Here is an 18,815-nt window from a genome sequence, read left to right on the forward strand (position 1 = left end):
TGCAGCGATTTTTCTTTAATACAAATTGCCTACAATTTATCACTTATGCATTCATGTTAATAATACTTAACTGTCCATAATATAGTATAAGTATGCAAGTATAAATTTACTTTTGATTCATGAGAAAAATTGGCATTTTTAAATATTATCTAAGGAAAATCAAAGCTGACAAACTAAAATGCTTTGATCAAAACTAATTTTTTAGGTAGGTAATTACTTTTTAAATCTAGCTATTTTTCATTAAATATTGCTTTAAAAGTTTGAAATTTTAATTCAAATTTCATAGATTTCGTTCTCACAAAATTCCCACATAAAATAATATTCCGTTGTTTGAAAATACGCGTTTAGGACGCGGGGACGTCTCCGCGCACCTGTTCCGCTCACTTTACATCAGCGATGTCAGCGCTTATACATAACAATATAGACTGGACAATCCATTGTTTCAAGCACTACAGCGGTATAACTATCAATTTTATATCCGCTAAATTACTAAATTAAACACGCGATTAAGGTTTCTAACCCTTTGTATTTAGGACGTAAATTGCGTGGTGGGTTTCTAACAATGGGTCGTACGTATGATCTGATGGGTGTACGGGTTAAGATAAAGGATGAGTTTGTAGGTTTGTCGAGTTAACTGTGATAGGTTTTGTTCTGTGGAACTCTTGGTCGTTCGCATGCCGTGGTTTATCTATGGCTTTGCCGGCTACAATGTTACATGTGTAATCGTATACTGAATTCTATGGAATTCCTAAATGGTAAATGTTTTTTGTAGTCTTGATATTGCTAGAGACAAAGCGCTATATATTCTAAAAGCTAAAATACTTCACCGACGAAGGATATTCTTCAAATCACTTGAATACTGCAAATAATTTAGAAAAATACGGCTTTCAATAGGCACTTAGGTGCCTATTTGGCCGACCGAAGATTTCAAAACCAGATTTGAATACTTAAATTCTTGAATAAAAAGATAATTTTTGGCAAACTTTATTTATAAAATTATGCTATATTAATCACTACCCATCACTATCCTATATTATAAATGCGGAAGTGGGCATGTTTGTTTGTTGGTTATCTTTTAATTCGTCGCAATGGACTCAAAGTTTTTTATGTAGATCTTTGAGCTCATGTTACTTTAAAACTATACATTTTTAAGGAAATCTAGTAAACAGCAGCTATTTTTTTCTAGAGCGAGTCGACCAAATTTCAATGATTTTGAATAATCAATCTTCAAATGAGAACCAAATCATGTTTGTATGGAAAGCGCCGAGGAGTGCGTTAAGGTTATTTATCATAAGTACAATTTAACAGGGCTCTCTCCGTCACTCGTTTCTGCTCGTTTCATAACAATCGTAGTTCCAATTTCATTTGAATATTAAGCAACCAAAGTCCATGAAATTTTGCAGACATATTCTAGAAATTAATATCTGTGTCTGTGGTGTTTTAGATTTTTCTAAAAATATGTAGTTTTAAAATTACAGGGGCTCAAAGATTTGTATGAAAATTTTTAAGACCGCGTAACTTTGAAACCGAATATTTTAACAGAAATCTGGAAAACCACAGACATAGATATTAGTTTCTAGAATATGTCTGCAAAATTTCATGGACTTTGGTTGCTTAATATTCAAATTAAATTGGAACTACGATTGTATGAAACGACTGACGGAGTGAGCCCTCTTAAGCCTTCCAAACTATTACCTTAAATTCAGAAGCTCAATTCACACAATTTAACGAGCCATAAAGTAATAACAATACTATTAAATTAAGTTACGTATAATAAAGTAATAAGCACTTATTAGCAATACTTACTCGTATTACATTAAATACTGCCCTGCCGCTTTGGGACTTCGTTCATAACTTTTAATGACACCAAGTTATCCTGTAATTTAATAACCAAATAAAATTTTATTTGAACGGTCAGTTTTTATTATTATTTATTTATCAAATATATTTATATATTGATATAACTAACTTATTTTAAGTGACTATATTATGTTTCAGCACTAGGTATAGTTAAAAACTTTACTAATTTAATTTTTCATGTAGGTAAATAAGGTACAAGCAACATCACACCTAAGAAACGTACATATATAACTAAACTACCAAAGACACTATCTAGGTACTTAATTTATCATAAAATATGCGTATAATCTAAATAAATACAAGTGTAAATTAAAAATTTATAACACTCCCGACAAGTGAAGGTTACAGTAACTAGAAAAGAGCTGATAACTTTCAAACGGCTGAACCGATTTTCTTGGATTATAGCTAAGAACACTCTCGATCAAGCCACCGTTCAAACAAAAAAAAACTAAATTAAAATTGGTTCATCAATTTAGGAGCTACGATGCCACAGACAGATACACAGATACACAGACACACGTCAAACTTATAACACCCCTCTTTTTGGGTCGGGGGTTAAAAAACAGCGCAGTCCATGCCATGCTAAAAGTTAAACAGTCAAAACCACAGCTCGCGTTAGCAAGTAGGTACAAATTATATCGATCTATTAAAACATTTCCAATTATAACTACGACGCGATTTCATTATTACGCACAGCCAATAACATGCGCCACGATCCTTAAAATTAACTGCTAGAAATGGTTCGCTAGTATGAAAAATCGAATTTACATATATAGGTATAATTAATAGATCAAGACAATATAGTTCAGGAACTAAAGCCTGGATACTTCAAAATAACTATCTCGGGACATCACACTAATATAATATTATAAAGGCGAAAGTTTGTATGTGTGTGTGTGTGTGTATGTTTGTTACTCCTTCACGCAAAAACTACTGGACGGATTTGGCTGAAATTCAGAATGGAGATAGATTATACTCTGGATTAGCACATAGGCTACTTTTTATCCCGGAAAATCAAAGAGTTCCCACGGGGTTTCGAAAAACCTAAATCCACGCGGACGAAGTCGCGGGCATCAGCTAGTGATTAATAAATCGAGATAATATTATGGTTCAGAAACTAAAGCCTGAATACTTCAACACCCAAAATAACCACCTCGGGACATCTTTATATACCTATACTTAAAAGGAAAAACTGACTGACTGATCTTTCAACGCACAGCTACTGGATAGATCATGCAGATAGCTACTATGACGTAAACATCCGTGAAATAATTTTTGATCATTCAACCCCTAAAAGGGTAAAATAGAGGTTTGTTTGTGTAGTCCACGCGGATGAAGCCACGGGCATAAGCTAGTCTGCACTATTATTACAACTAGAAGACTTAGGGTTTTTAAAGGCGTGTGGATACGCTTTGACTTTCCGGGATGAAAAGTAGCGGAAAATGTCCGGTGTGGAAGCAGTAATAGTAATAGTGGTTGATGTCGGCCTCCTTGGCAGGTGCCCGTTTCGGATTATATGCGTTTTAGGCAAATGTCACTTGATTTAACGGTGCAGGTGAATATCGTGAGGAAACCTGCATGCCTGAGAGTTTTCCTTGATTTTCTCAATGGTGTATAAGGCCTGCCAATCCGTACTTGGCTCGTAGACTGTGATCAAACTCTTCTTATCCTGATAGGAGATCCCTGCTTAGCGCTATGAATATACCTATATTTTCTCGACCATACAAACAGACACATAAACTGTGAAACTCAAAACGTAAAATTATAAAGTAATGAGTGTTCGGCAAATAACGCGTCACGGCGTATTAACGACGAATTGGGTTTGAGACGGATCCAATATTACAGAAACGTCGATAAGAGAAACAATTTGCTCGCCGAGATATCGCTACTTTGTAATTAAACTCAGAAATTCTCTTGAATAATTAGATTTTTGTAGATACCTACTTACTGGTAAGCGTTCCTTTCTTATTCGGCGGCTTTTAAAGATTTAGATCTTTAATAATTAGTGGTTCACCCCGAAATGAGACCTCGCGGTATCCCATAATGCCCATAAGATAAATTTAACTTCCTATATTTAACGTTAGACGCAATAACTCAAAATTAAAAAAAACCCCCGACACAAAAACCTCAGTAACCTTCACTTGTCGGGGGTGTTATAAATTTTTAATCTACACTTGTCTTGTTCTATTTAATATCATATTTTTTGGCCTTGGCTGATGATGATGAAGATTATAAATAAGAGTCTGTTTGTTCCAGATGAATCAAAAGTGCAAAGTATGCGGCGAGCCAGCGGCTGGGTTCCACTTCGGCGCGTTCACGTGTGAGGGATGCAAGGTAAATATTCCAACAAATATTTAAGCCCATAGAACATCCACAGTTCACAGGGGAACTTGTGAAAAACGTCGAGTCTCCGACGTCATTGGCAAGCGTCAAAATGATCCCACTTTTGACGCAAGGTAGCCTAATGTTTGACCTATCTTCGATTCAAGATCAAACTGACTCCCTCACTCTGACCATTACCAAATTGGTTTCTACGGGACATCATATCATAGTTAGACATATTATCATAGACATAGTTTTTTCATCATATCCATTCGACAAACTAATATTGGCAATTGGCATTAGGGGATAGCGGGAACAAAGTTCTATTTTGTTCTCATGGAATTTTGAGCTCTTCTGATTTGTCCACGTTCGTGTGTTTTGTACGTGTATGTGTTTTAGTATGTGTTTTGTTTTCTCATAGGCAGTGATAAAAAATTGTGTGCGTATCACTTGAGACCAAAATATTTTGATATCTGGCGGCGTATATTGAACTCCTCGCTACTCTCTGGGTTCGATATAATGCCCTTCAGGAACCAAAAATTAACATTGACCCTTGTAACTCTAATAACTTTTCCGATAGGGTAATAACAGCTAATAACTATAGCCATATAGAGTCAGAGTTGAGGAGTAATTACATAGAATCAGCAATTCACAATCTCTCATGGCGGTTTTTTAGAAAAAAATACGGACTAAACATAAAAAAAAATCACAATTTGAAAATGGCGACATGATTTATAGCCTCCACACTCCAAATTAAATTTTTTCAAAAAAAAATTATAGTTAATGCTCGGAACGATGTGAGGATTCTAAGGATACACGATAAATCCAGATCTTTTCAAGCATTTAGAAGTTATGGTGAAATAAATAAACATACATAACATACATACATGAATCCTGAAAACATTCAATCCTTATTTTTGGAAAGTCGTGTAATCACGAGTAAAATGAGCATACATATCCTATGATATTACTTTAACAATACTTTTACCACTTGCAGTTTTCTTTTATTCGACACTTATTTTACTAACGCAAAGTTTTCAACCAGTAAAATATTTCCTAAACCAAATAATATTTAACATAATAATATTATTAGAAATCTACAGTTTCATAATAACATTTTCACGTCAAATGCGTTAAAATAGATCTAATTGCTATCAAATAGGAAACGGCGTAGAAAATCGTTAGTGCAACTTTTGTGTAATTGTATCAAGGCCTAATGCCCCTTTCAGACTAACAATAATATGATCAAATAATGTTAATGAAAACACATTTTTAGGGTTCCATACCCAAATGGTAAAAACGGAGCCCTATTAATGTCACTCTGCTGTGTGTCTGTCTGTCTGTTTTTTCAGGGGAGCTCCCATACATAAAAAAGGAGCCGAAAACAAATGTTTTTCTTACCCTAACATGTGGGATATCATTGCTTTGAACTATTTTTGAGTGCAGTAAGAATAAACCTATTTTTTATTTTAAAAAATAACGAAATGGGACCCGTCTTTGTCTGACGTCTTTCTATCTCAAAAACTAAACAAGTTAGGAATCATTAACGTACCATATACTGTATTTTAACAACAAATACTGAAAACAACGATTTAATAACGAAGATTTTTTGGATTGTTCTTTCACGGTTTATCTTTAACTATTTCTCTCGTAACATTTTGTAAACAATCCATGTGAAGAGACAGGTCATCATAACCGAACATCAAAATAAAATCGATTCAATATTAATTGCAATAATCCGATTCCGATATACACCCTCCAAATCTCCGTACGCATTACAAAAATATACACGCAGAAATAACCTTTATTTCGACCTATTTCTATGTTTAAAGTGTATATTTTTGCTTGTATATTATTTACTGGAGCAGTGTCCGGGCGATGCACATGGATAACTCGTTCACGCAATGATCCGTTATACTTAGTTTTTTTTGGTCGGGCGATAAATCAGAATAGTTGAGATTTCTCGACTGGAGGATGCGTAAATTAATTACTGTAGCGTATTATTTGATCCATTTTTTGATGCAGAAGACATATTTACAAAATATTAACAGTTTATCTATCGCCAAACTGGTGGGCTAGTTTGTTGGACGAGCCAGCGCTTGTAATATAATTAATCTCAATAAGAAAAGTTTAGACCGTAGCCAAATGTAAAATGACTGAGTACCACACTAGCCAAGTGTAGCACGGCTTTGATAATAATAGGTATTACGAGAGTCTCAGGCATGCTGATTTCCTTTTGATGTTTTTCTTCACTTTTGTGAAGTTATATTTAATTCGCTTAAAATTAACGCACATAACTCCGAAAAGTTAGAAAAGTGTGAAAAGTGCCCGAATAAAAACCCCAGAGCCTTCCAAAAAATATGCTGAAGTTTTGACCACTAAACTATCATATAACACACAGAATCTGATACAAACAAACATACATACATATACCGCTAAAATCATAACCCTTCCTTTTGGCTTTGCCGTAGTTGGGTAAAAATGTGACATTCACAATAGTTTATAGAGCTAAATGTATCTAGGATGTTACGTTGCCCGATTGACCGAGTTTCCCGCATCCTGCGACAGTAGTGACGCAAACGCCATTGTGGTTCTGTTCCACTTGATACGACCTGCGCTTGCGCAAACAGCAATAACACTTAGCTAGGGAACCTACTGAACCTTTGCGTTTAAGGGCAACCAAGCAAACTAAGCTATTGTAACAAATAGAAGAATTGATGATACTTCGGCCTCCATTCAGGACCTTCGGGGATCAATTTTGTAAAGTGGTGATATTCGGCCTCCAGCTGTGGACGCATACAGGCTGATGGATTGGATTAGATTGGATTGGATATTAAAAAACTGGTCAAATGCGAGTCCCGAGTACAACATCATATTTTGGGTATAAGAAATATTAATTATTTTCCGAGCTAGAACACTGCAATAAACCGTGAATGAAAACCCCAAAAAATGTTCGTTTGTTTTTGTCACAGCTTACCAACTATTTTATAAATCGTTGTTTTCAGTAGGCTTGTCGTTTAAATACAGTATATAATATAAACAATACCGGAATTATTCTAACTAGTTAAGTTTTCGGGATAGTCCCCGTCACAAAAACGGTCTAAAACTGACAACTTTGACGGCCCCCCATTTCCTTATTTTTAACCCCCGACCCAAAAAAAGGGGTGTTATAAGTTTGACGTGTGTATCTGTTTATCTGTCCGTGGCATCACAGCTCCTAAACTAATGAACCGATTTTAATTTAGTTTTTTTGTTTAAAAGGTGGCTTGATCGAGAGTGTTCTTAGTTATAATCGAAGAAAATTGGTTCAGCCGTTTGAAAGTTATTAGCTCTTTTCTTGTTACTGTAACCTTCACTTGTCGGGGGTGTTATAAATTTTTAATTTAAGTACACTTGTTAAATTGAAAAATAATTACAAATATATTTGTACTCTTCTCAATGAGCTCTAAACAAAAAACAAAGCTCTAAACATTGGCTCCCTTTTCGGCAAATGCCGTATTCTTTTTATTTTATTAGTAAGTAGCTTATTTCGGAGATGAAGTCCACATCTCAATACTTAATAAAATGAAAGTAAAGGTAGTTACAATAAACAAACACTAAGTGCATAAAAAAATATAAAGATCACGATGATTTTGATTGATGATAATGATTAAATGATGTGTTAGCGATCGCGATGGAAACTGAAAGGTCGGTTATGGTGTTTGACTGCGTGTTAAGACACGTTGCACGCGTTCACACTCCGGAAAATTACTACCGGCGAGTTTACACTTAATAGGTGTAAATCGACTTATTTGTATTGTTTTTTTAATTTATAAAAAAAAGGTTTTTTTTTTAAATTTATAGACTAGAGCTTGGCAGCAAAATCTGAAAAATTCTGTTTTATGATTTTCATATTTACTTGGGTTCTGACTGTTTGTCCGTATAAATTTTAGAGCCCCAATAGCTCAACCGGTAAAGACTGAAAACCGAAAGGTCGACGGTTCAAACCCCGCCCGTTGCACTATTGTCGTACCTACTCCTAGCACAAGCCTGACGCTTAGTTGGAGAGGAAAGGGGAATATTAGTCATTTAACATGGCTAATATTCTTTTTAAAAAATATGCACTTCATTGCCTCAGCACCTCACTCCGTAAAAAACTAAGAACAATAAACTCAAAATGGTCAATACATAATATTACGATGCTTATACAAAAAAAAAACTTAAAAATATAGTAACTCACCTTTTGAATTGACCCCTGACATACAAGATTAATTGCTCGTACAAATATTATCTGTACCTAATATCAATATAGAATGCAATGATATGAAACCAAATCAAAATCAAAGATACACAGTGTAGTGAGGAATATTCGAATAAAAAAGTGTCTTTAAAAGTAGTAGGTAACTATCTATGCATGGCAAATCATAATATCGCGTCTGATACGATATTATGATTCATACATAAATATTTAGTAACACAATATAAATAGGTATTTGGTTTTGTTGAAATAATTAAATTTAGTTTAACTTAAATTAAAAAATCTAAACTAACTACCAGACAAGTCATGCCCGCATGGAATGGTGCCATGAATGCTAACAACTTTGCAACCTAAGGTATATTTTAGCCATGTTTGATATCTTAACTCTAACAAAGCAGTAGGAATATTCAGACATAGAGTTCGAACAGTTGGTTGCTAAATAACGTGCGCCGACTGCTTTAGCAGTCAATGACAACTTCTTGAGCAGTTGTTAGTTCAACTGTTGCAATTTAGAAACTTGATGGGGTTACTTGCGCCGGAGCTGTCGCTCGAAAAATCAAGAGAAGTCAGTGTTGACTGTTGGTGTTAAAATTGCTCGACTTCACGACTGCTCTTCGTTTGAAGGAAATATTGGAGCAGTCAGTCACAACTTCAAATTCTTCAAACTTGACTTGAAATTCTTCAAGACTTGCTTCAAATTGCCTGTATAGGTACAGCCGCTCTAAGATTTCAAACCAACTGTGTATCTTAGAATATTTATATCAACGTACAAATAAAAGAAAAATTTAAAACGTTTAAAACAAAAGTTCACATCAATTTCGATCCTTGGACAAGTGAAGTATGACCTTGAGAACCCGTTTCTTGGATTTACTTTTGTTGACCTACAAGATGAGTTAGGTATTGAATGTTAGAGATCATCAGATTAATTGACCGTGTCAGTATTTCAGTCAACGAATAATTTATGTGGACTAATAAAAGCAAAAAGATTAATTCCGATTTTATACCTAATTCTTGTATATCTCTGACTAGCTGGTGCCCGCGAGTTCGCCCGCGTAGTATAGATTTATTTGGAACCCCTGCACTAGTGTATCGTATGTACTAAAATAATAATAATACAAGGTGTGTATGAAAAAATCACTTCTTATCTACACATATTATAAAATTATAAATGCGAAAAAATTCAAAAAAAAATCAAAATATTTTTATTCAATTAAACTTTTACAAGTGCTTTTGAATCGTCAACATAATCTACCACTGGTTCGGAATGCAGTTCCTACCGAGAAGAACCAGCAAGAAACTCGGCGGTTGCTCTTTCCAAGTATTCAATTTACAATAATACCTATGCCAATATGAAATAACAATATGAAAGTGTGTTGGTTTATTGGTTTGTTCTTCAACAAAGTCACAACAGAACGGCATAGTTATAGACCAGCAGCGTAAGGATTCGCTGAGTGATCTGCACTAAATGATACCCATCAAGATATTGGACTTTGTTTGATTCTACATTGCTGCTTCACTGAGTGATACTAAAATAATTTTCGTGAAAAATCTTCAATGGATTAAAAAAAAAAATCAAATGAGTTCGGTGGCTAGTTAGTGGCTATCATTCAGTTGTAGATCGATAAGTTATGAAATTACACTGCTGGAATGTGACATAGGCTACTTTTTATCCCGGAAAATCAACGAGTTCCCACGTGATTTAAAAAACCTATATCCACGCGAACGAAGTCGCGGGCATCAGCTAGTCCTTTATAATATTCATTGTCTTATGGTCCCATTATACACGGGTGGTGTCAAAAGCCTTTAAAGTTTTATCGCAAGGAATAAACTGTCCATTAATATAACATCACTGCACCATCAAAGCACCACGCATAAAACCTTTATTGGTGTTAATTGTATTATGGTGGACAAAGTTGCAGTTTATATCCCGCTATATTATAGCTCTAAAACGTAGTCTCAATATGACGCCGTAATATTGCAATCGATTGCAAGTAATGGTATGATTCTGAGTGGAACTAAATTTTAGAGTAGGTATTCACATTTCGCATCTTTTTCTTACCAGTGTTATAAGAAAAGCACAGACAAACCTAATTTTTAACCGCCGACCCAAAAAGAGGGGTGTTATAAGTTTGACGTGTGTATCTGTGTATCTTTCTGTGGCATCGTAGCTCCTAAACTAATGAACCGATTTTAATTTAGTTTGTTTTTGTTTGAAATGTGGCTTGATCAAGTGTTCTTAGCTATAATCCAAGAAAATCGGTTTAGCCGTTTGAAAGTTATCTCTCTTTTCTAGTTACTGTACCTAACCTTCACTTGTCGGGGGTGTTATAAATTTTTAATTTACATTTGTTTTGTTCTCTTTAATGTCATATTTTTTGACGTACTTCATATTATTATACTACCATAACACAATTCAATGCCAATAACCATTTGCCTTATCTTGTAGTTTTACAGTCTTATTCATAAAAATCCCTTATTATAGGTTTAAATCGTTCATTAGCTAAAATACTCATTAGGCCTATTAAACGTTTCATAACTTTCTTTTTTCATAAAGGTTCAATAAACCTCTCACAGCTAAATTCTCGCTATAGGCTAGTTTCGCTTTATTATGTTGTCGTTCTGATGAATTCATAGACAAAATGCCAAAAATACTGGGCTCATGCTGGGCTCTGTGACAAAAAGTGACGCATGTGTGACATTTGTATACGTCAAAAGTGTCAACTGTCAGGAGGATAGGTTGGATCATTTGGATATTATCGTTCGGAGTTTTGTTTATAACTTAATTAAAAATGGAAACAGGAAGAAAAGTGGCTAAAAAGCGAGAAAGAAGTGAGAATTGGTTAAGTGAAGACAAGGTTAGTACCTACAGCAGTTCTCTACAATCTACACAAGTGTGTATTCGGTGTACTTCCTTTTTTTATATATATTTACGTGTTTATTTCTTTCCGTAGTATTTATTAATGGAGTTGGTCAGGGAGAGGGTGGCTGTGATTGAAAACAAAAACACGGACACTAACACTAATTCCAAAAAGCAGGCAGCGTGGGCAGATTTGTTAAATAGGTATCTAATTATGGTGTTGTTAAAATCAATACAATGCATTATACTTGTAAATAAACATTACATGTCATAATATTATTGTTCACAGTTTTAACAGTATGTGTAAGGGGAGCAAACGTATCCTTCCACAGCTAAAATCACAATGGGGCATCATTAAGATGCACGAAAAACGATTAAAATCATTAGAGCGGAAGCAAATCATTGCTACAGGTGGCGGCCCACCGCCACAGTTGGACCCTCTAAAGAGTGAAGACATCAGTGCATGGCTTCCCAATGAATTTGTGATCGACACTAATGAATTTGATTCTGATCAAATCAATCAGGTGAATGTTTTACAATATATTGTGTAGGTTTATGATCCGAACATTGGTGACAAGGGTCTTTTCATGTTAATGAAGTAACTTATAAGTCTCGTTGTTGTGAGAGATATTATACATCTTTATTATTATGTCTTAGTTGCTAGTTCATGTACTTAATACAACTTAATTAGGATATTATTTGTTATCAAATAGTTTTCTAGTGTTTCAGTCTGTACTCTCACATCCATATATCATCATCATCATAATCAACCCATCGCTGACTCACTACAGAGCATGGATCTCCTCTCAGGGTTTGGCCATAGACTACCACGTTGGCCAAGTGCACAATGGCAGACTTCACACATCTTTGAGGACATTATGGAGAACTCTCAAGCATGCAGGTTTCCTCATGATGTCAAGTGATATTTAATTATTTAAAATGCACATAACTCTGAAAAGTTAGGTGTGTGTCTGTGATTGAACCCCTGACTCTGATTAGGAGGTGGACGTCCTAACCACTATCACAGGCTATCACAGTACTTTATCCATATATATGAGTAATATATAATTTCAGGTCAAGGTTGGAGGGCTGTCACCAGATGAAATCATCTTAGAGGTACATCAGGAGGATGGAATTACAGAAGAGGTAAATTAATATTTAACAACATGGGTTGATCAATGAATTTTGATAGTCATCCCAATTTAATAACACTTTTATTGCTTCAGGTCCTACCTCATACTACTCCTCCTACTAATCATGAGATGAGCAAAATAAATCAAGAAAATGAGAACAAGGTCATAATGACCTCATATCAAATGCTGCACAAGTACCTACAGGTTCATCAACTTCACCTAACACACTTTTATTGCTTCAGATCTTACCTATAACTAATGAGAATGACCAGCGGAAAAAAGAAGGAAATGAGAACAAGGTAAATATTGAATGCTGCCCAAGTACCTACAGGTTAATCAACTTCACCAAAAATTCTACGCTGCAGGTGCAGCTTTTTCCACAATTTTTTCCTTGGCAACCGGTTTCTTCCTTTTTCCATCCCCTAAACTTGGCAACTGGTTAGTACTTCATAGCCTTTTTACCACTGAGCACTCATAAAAATAATTATATTACATTAGAACAATAAATAACCAAACCTCAACTACAGTAATTAAATTACATACTATGAGGATGGTTTTATCATGTATTCATTAATTTGTATTTGATAAAAATTTGAATATGTAAGTCTTTCCTATGCCAATGAGTTGATTTTAATAAGTAATAATTATTATTCTAGGTTGAGTCTGCACTGACCAATCGTTTAATAAGAAAAAAGAAGAATAAAAAAAAAAGAAAATGAGAACAAGGTAAAACAAATATTCAAAAGCATCAAGGTAGTGGCAGCAGCCTTTGAATTTGAAATGTTTCAGAAATAGTGCTTTTATATCCATCTAGACCTAAAATTGATGGGGAATTTGAACATAAAACATCTTTTGACTTCAAAGCACACATTTTTTTTTGTTAATGTACAAATCCATCCATACTATATATCACACTTAATATTATAAAGCAGAAAGTTTGTATGTGTGTGTGTGTATGTTTGTTACTCCTTCACGCAAAAACTACTGGACGGATTGGACTGAAATTTAGAATGGAGATAGATTATACCCTGGATTAGCACATAGGCTACTTTTTATCCCGGAAAATCAAAGAGTTCCCACGGGAATTTTAAAAAACCTACATCCACGCGAACGAAGTCGCGGGCATCAGCTAGTAATTTTATAAATGCGAAAGTGTGTATACCTTTCCTATACCTTTACCTATACCTTTTCATGGCCCAACAGTTGAACCGATTCTGACGAAATTTGGTACAGGGTCAGCTTATATCCCGGGGACGGACATAGGCTACTTTTATCCTGGAAAATCAAACAGTTCCCACGGGATCATTAAAAACCTAAATCAAGCGGACGAAGTCGCGGGCATCCTCTAGTAGTAAGTATAAGTAAATACCTATAATATTTTGTATATTACAGACATCTGCTGCTGCAAATGCCATCGCAAGCGTGGAAATCGATTGCAGGAGGGAGCTCCACAGAGCTCAAATGGATAATGAGAAAAGGATAGCTCGAAATTTAGATTTAGAAGAAATTTTGATTAAAAAAAAAATTGAATATTATGAAAAAAATAAATAAAATGCTTTAAAATAACATATTTTTTAATTAATTTACTAGCTAAAATGTTGGTCAATAAACGCACGCAGAAAAGCACTATTTCCCATTCTTCCTCTTCCAGCCTCATTCGAATGTGCTGCAGAGTCATCCTCCTGAACAATATGGACATTACCATCATTTTCTGAAATAAAGTAATAATTGTTAAAAATATTGCTTAACAAATAAATGTTGATGAAAAATTATGCTAAACTAAAAATTACCTGGAACAGGGTCCTGTTGGTCTATTGCAATATTATGCAAAACTGCAAGAGCCACAATTGTAGGTTTTACATTGTGCATGTGAACAGTGACTCCATACAACAAACTTTGGAACCGTTGCTTCCACACGCCAAAGCAACGTTCTACACAGTTCCGTGTAGCAATTTGAGCACGATTGTAATTTTCTTCACGTGCATTTTGAGGTCTCAGAATGGGCGTGAATAGATATCTTTCCAGGCGGTACCCCGAATCTCCTAAGAGTCGCCCCTTAAAGTCTCCGCGCTCGAAGCGCTCTTTAAGGGTGGACTCATTAAAGATGCGGGAGTCGTGGGTACTACCACGCCATCTGGCAACAATATCTCTGATGCGTAGTTTAGCATCACAAGTTACCTGAAAAAATATGTCTGCATTTAAAATAAAAAACAATTAATACAAAAAAAGTAAAGGACCTAGGGCCATGGAGTCTTAATGCTGCCTGTCTGTCCAGCACGGAGATGCTATAGGTTTTGTTGCTGTACATGTACTTATTAGGTAAAAGTATGTATTAGGTACAGTACCTGGACATTCATCGAATAAAATCCCTTTCTATTTATGTAGTACTGAGCTGCATCACCGCCATATTTCTTTATTTTAATATGAGTACAGTCAATGCAGCCCAGTACAGAAGGAAAATTCCTGATTTCTTGAAATTCTCTGATAACTGTTTGTTGTTCTATCAGAGTCTGAGGCATTTTAATATAAGTCGCTGAGTGCCGAGCTATCGCGCGAGCTACTCTGGCACAAATGCGGCTTACAGTTGGTTGAGACAACCCATGTAAATCTCCCCCATCTTCTTGAACCTAGACAAAAAGTACATGTTAGAAGAAATCACATATAAAAGGAATAATTAAGTACATGAATAGAAACTTCGAAATTAAGTAGGAACTTACTTCACGACGTCCCCAGCATCTTATAGCAGTTAAAACTTGCAACTCTGGTGAAGTACCACAGCCTCTTGAATCGAGTTGCAAATCTTGCCTGACGAGATTAATAATAAACCTTGCGGTATCTTTACTGAAGCGGTATCGCCGTTTAAACTCGATATCCGGCAAAGAAAACGGGTCAAATCTCTTCTGGTACACCTTCTGACGACGGCGACGTGTAGGGTTTTCGACATTCTCGATGGCGGCTATAGCTTGCAGAGCTTGCATTATGATACTTTGATATGATAATAATAAATTACGTACAAATAATTACAAACTACAATGCAATGACACTAGCATCAACGAAAATAATTATTAACTACACTTCAATCAAATTATCAGCTGTCATCTGAAGACAAGACGGCGGCCATGTTGTTCTTTATTAAGGGTTTATAGTAGGGTTGAGCCTGTTATAAGTTATGGAGCCGCTATTGAATACTTTAAGAGCATTATAGCACTATTGAACGTTTATGAAAGATGTTTTTGAGAACTTTGCTTATAACAAGCTAATAAAGCTTCTATAAATTTTTATGAATAAGACTGTAAAGTTTATTAGTAGTTTTCAATCCCGCATTATATAGTTTGCAAAACTCGGTTCAATGCCCCACCTACAACGCGGCATTAACTCCAAATGGACTATTTACGGAACTTTCGTTGACCTCTAGCGTCAGTCAGATGTTTAATTTGCATTATATTGTGAACTTTTAAAAATACACGATTTTTAAATATTTTTTTCGTTGTTTTTTATATATTATCTTATCAGAAATCATCAATACTATCCCCTGTCTTCGTTTTCTGCGTTCTGGTATACATACAACCAGTCCGTTGCCGTTCTCATCCTCGTGTTTAAATCGTATCGGTATACTGTAAATATTATAGTAGGGTATGCATATATTCAAAGTACTATTGACACAGAACAGCATCTCTGTCGTCCGCCGTAGTTAGCGATCCGGCGATGATTGATGCGCGCGCGCAAAAACGTGTGACTGTGGCTGCTCCAATTACCGCCTCATACCAAATTGCTGCTCACTGCCTCCATACATCAGTTATAAGCTCTCTACAGGTAATCGACTGAGGCACACTATGTCTATACGAAGTTTCATATTTTAACGTTTAGACTATATTTTGTACACGAGTAATTACATGAGTATAGCTGCTGTAACAATCTATACTTATAAGTTTCATTTTACTGATTTATTACTTGTAGTTCTTTTAGTTTGGTTCTGCAGACCAACTTATGATGAAGTACGTACCTAATTATGTAAGTGATTCAAAATAAAGGTGCCTACCTATTTGGTGTTTCAATTATACCTACCTCAAAGCTTCAAATACTTACTTGAATAAATACTTACAAGTGTAAATTAAAAATTTATAACACCCCCGACAAGTGAAGGTTACAGAAACTAGAAAAGACCTGATAACTTTTAAACGGCTGAAACGATTTTCTTGGACTATTCCGCGCCTACGATCCAAAGTATCTGAGTTTTCCAAAACATCATTTTCAAATAAATAATTATGTATCAAGGCAACGTCAATCTTGACAGCTTGACATTTGTCAATTGACATAATATTATGAACCTAACGGTTATCTAACCTTCTTTTCTACAAGAAAACTAGAAAAGACCTGATATCTCTTAAACGACAGAACCAATTTTTTTGCATTATAGCTAAGAACACTCTCGATCAAGCCACCTTTCAAACAAAATAAAATAAATTAAAATCGGTTCATTCGTTTAGGCGCTACGATGCCACAGACAGATACACAGATACACAGATACACACGTCAAACTTATAACACCCCTCTTTTTGGGTCGGGGGTTAAAAATACTTGAACGGACGAGAGAACTTGCATGTCTAAAAGTTTCGATAATGTTCTCAAATATGTAAAGTAGAACCAAATGGTCAGCGTGGGGGACTATGGTCTAATCCTCTCTTAGAGAGGAGGCACATGCTCAGTAATAAGCCGGCGATGGGTTGATGATGATCTAGTCTAAAGTTAAACCTAAGTCTTATTCTGTTTATCGACACCATGAAATGTCAGGTCAGACACAAGCCAAGGGCACTGGTATTGGTAAATCCGGATGCCCCAACCGCCACCAGTCGCACGACCGCCGCCAAATTATATTCAAATTTGGAGCACATTCAAATTGCAGTAGCGCACGCGACTTGCGAGCAGAGATCACGCCGTATGGCCCAAAGAATCTTTCACAACTGGCTAATCCTTAAGTTACTCGCCCAGGTGAAGACGTAGACGTAGAAATACGATTGCAAATTCCTAAAGTTACTTGTGATAGCGCTTTTAAGCTTCAGATTCCTACACAATGGTGGGGAAGAGGCTTATTTTTATAAAAAGACCTTTCATTAAGAATCTAAGTCATCCAGAACTCCTTGGAGAGTTGATCTTCTTCTACCCTTGAAAGTTTTTTACTACACCTAAAATAAGTAACTTACCTTATTATAACAGAGTCATCAAGCACGTGCGGAGCATTCTAGCACGCTGAGGGCATCATGTATAGAACAAATTGCAAATACACTTCCAAAATACTTAGATAAAATTTGCCGATAGGATACTCTCTTCTATCGCAAAACAAAAAAAAAACTCACTCGTAATCCAAAACATACGGATATTGATACGGATAACAAACACAAAACATATTGATATGGATATTCAAAACATATTGATATGGATATCCAAAACATATTGATACGGATATTCAAAACATATTGATACGGATATTCAAAACATATTGATACGGATATTCCTACGTATTATCTCCATTCAAATATTTCTTGGCCCAATGGTCACATACCCTGACACAAGCCGTTGCGTGAGCCTCCCCCAGGTGCATTACGCTTTTGAACGGTAATAAATCACGGCTACTAATTTGTTTTTAAAGGTTTTCTGCGATTATCTGTGTGTGTAATCGTGTATTGTGAGTCGCCCGTGGCGCCGCGCGGCCATTGTGCGCCGGCAGTTAAAGACCTAAAGCGATTCAAACCCGCTAAAAGGCACCGCCGCGCTCGATAATTTGTCACCCGCATTAGTTTCAGCCTCAAAGAAAACAAAAGTTGTTCCTTTAATGGCCCGACTGAATTAATCGGATTGTTACTTTATTCTTAATTGGGTTTGCGGCTCGAGTTTTAGCCGTTTACTGCAGTTTAATGAGTTTTGCGCTGGGCTTATGTCCGTATATCATTATATACGCAGCACTACACTCATTAATAAAATTAGATGTTATCGAGATGATCGCTTGGTTAACATTAAAGTTTAACTGTGTTTTAGAGGGAATATTTAGTTGGTGACAAAAAATACATTCAAACTCGAATACGACATTCAAGTAGTAATTGTTTTAAGTTACGAATAAGTTCTATTTTTTACTAGGTAAGTAGTTAGTGGCTTCATCCGTAAATAATCTAAAAAGGTATATAAAGTAGGAAAACTCAGAACAAGTACCTGTAGAAGGTGCTCTATTGTGACTCCAGCGAGATATCTTTATGGACGATGCCTCGACTATTTCTCAGAAGTTCCTTAACTGTTATGAACTGTGCCATAGTCATCATTTTGATGGTCGGAATTGTTATATTTCTAGATACAGTGGTGATAATTAATTACGTAACTTAAAACTAAAGCTACGAGGGGTCCAAACGCGCCCAAG

General features: G+C 35.6%; 3 protein-coding genes across 6 annotated transcripts in view; 2 read left to right on the forward strand and 1 right to left on the reverse strand.

The window, feature by feature from the left end:
- Positions 1 to 18,815, forward strand: part of LOC123868113 (knirps-related protein-like) — a 126,964-nt gene that overhangs the window by 86,717 nt on the left and 21,432 nt on the right. Inside the window, exons 1-2 of one of the 2 annotated variants that reach the window (XM_045910478.1) lie at positions 3,729 to 3,810; positions 4,117 to 4,194. In XM_045910478.1, coding sequence (XP_045766434.1) covers positions 4,117 to 4,194 — 78 coding nt within the window. In that variant the 5' untranslated portion in view covers positions 3,729 to 3,810. Of the gene's footprint in view, positions 1 to 3,728; positions 3,811 to 4,116; positions 4,195 to 18,815 lie in introns of those variants that run through there. The other variant, XM_045910477.1, reaches the window with a different exon arrangement.
- LOC123868115 lies at positions 11,007 to 13,977 on the forward strand. 3 transcript variants are annotated; one of them, XM_045910481.1, is made up of 8 exons: positions 11,007 to 11,274; positions 11,371 to 11,480; positions 11,566 to 11,800; positions 12,351 to 12,422; positions 12,503 to 12,571; positions 12,652 to 12,708; positions 13,066 to 13,135; positions 13,802 to 13,838. In XM_045910481.1, the coding sequence occupies exons 1-7, from the start codon at positions 11,209 to 11,211 to the stop codon at positions 13,126 to 13,128; spliced, it is 672 nt and encodes a 223-aa protein (XP_045766437.1). In that variant the 5' UTR covers positions 11,007 to 11,208; the 3' UTR covers positions 13,129 to 13,135; positions 13,802 to 13,838. The 3 variants fall into 3 exon arrangements, with proteins under 3 accessions (XP_045766437.1, XP_045766438.1, XP_045766436.1); XM_045910482.1 differs by lacking the exon at positions 12,652 to 12,708; XM_045910480.1 differs by lacking the exons at positions 12,652 to 12,708; positions 13,066 to 13,135 and having other exon boundaries at positions 11,124 to 11,274; positions 13,802 to 13,977.
- LOC123868114 (putative nuclease HARBI1) lies at positions 13,987 to 15,676 on the reverse strand. The gene is made up of 4 exons (XM_045910479.1): positions 15,127 to 15,676; positions 14,755 to 15,036; positions 14,200 to 14,587; positions 13,987 to 14,120 (listed from the first exon to the last, which is right to left on the reverse strand). Exons 1-4 carry the CDS (start codon positions 15,385 to 15,387, stop codon positions 13,996 to 13,998), a joined length of 1,056 nt encoding a protein of 351 aa, XP_045766435.1. The 5' UTR covers positions 15,388 to 15,676; the 3' UTR covers positions 13,987 to 13,995.

Source organism: Maniola jurtina, chromosome 9 (assembly GCF_905333055.1).
Source record: "Maniola jurtina chromosome 9, ilManJurt1.1, whole genome shotgun sequence".
Classification (NCBI taxonomy): domain Eukaryota; kingdom Metazoa; phylum Arthropoda; class Insecta; order Lepidoptera; family Nymphalidae; genus Maniola; species Maniola jurtina.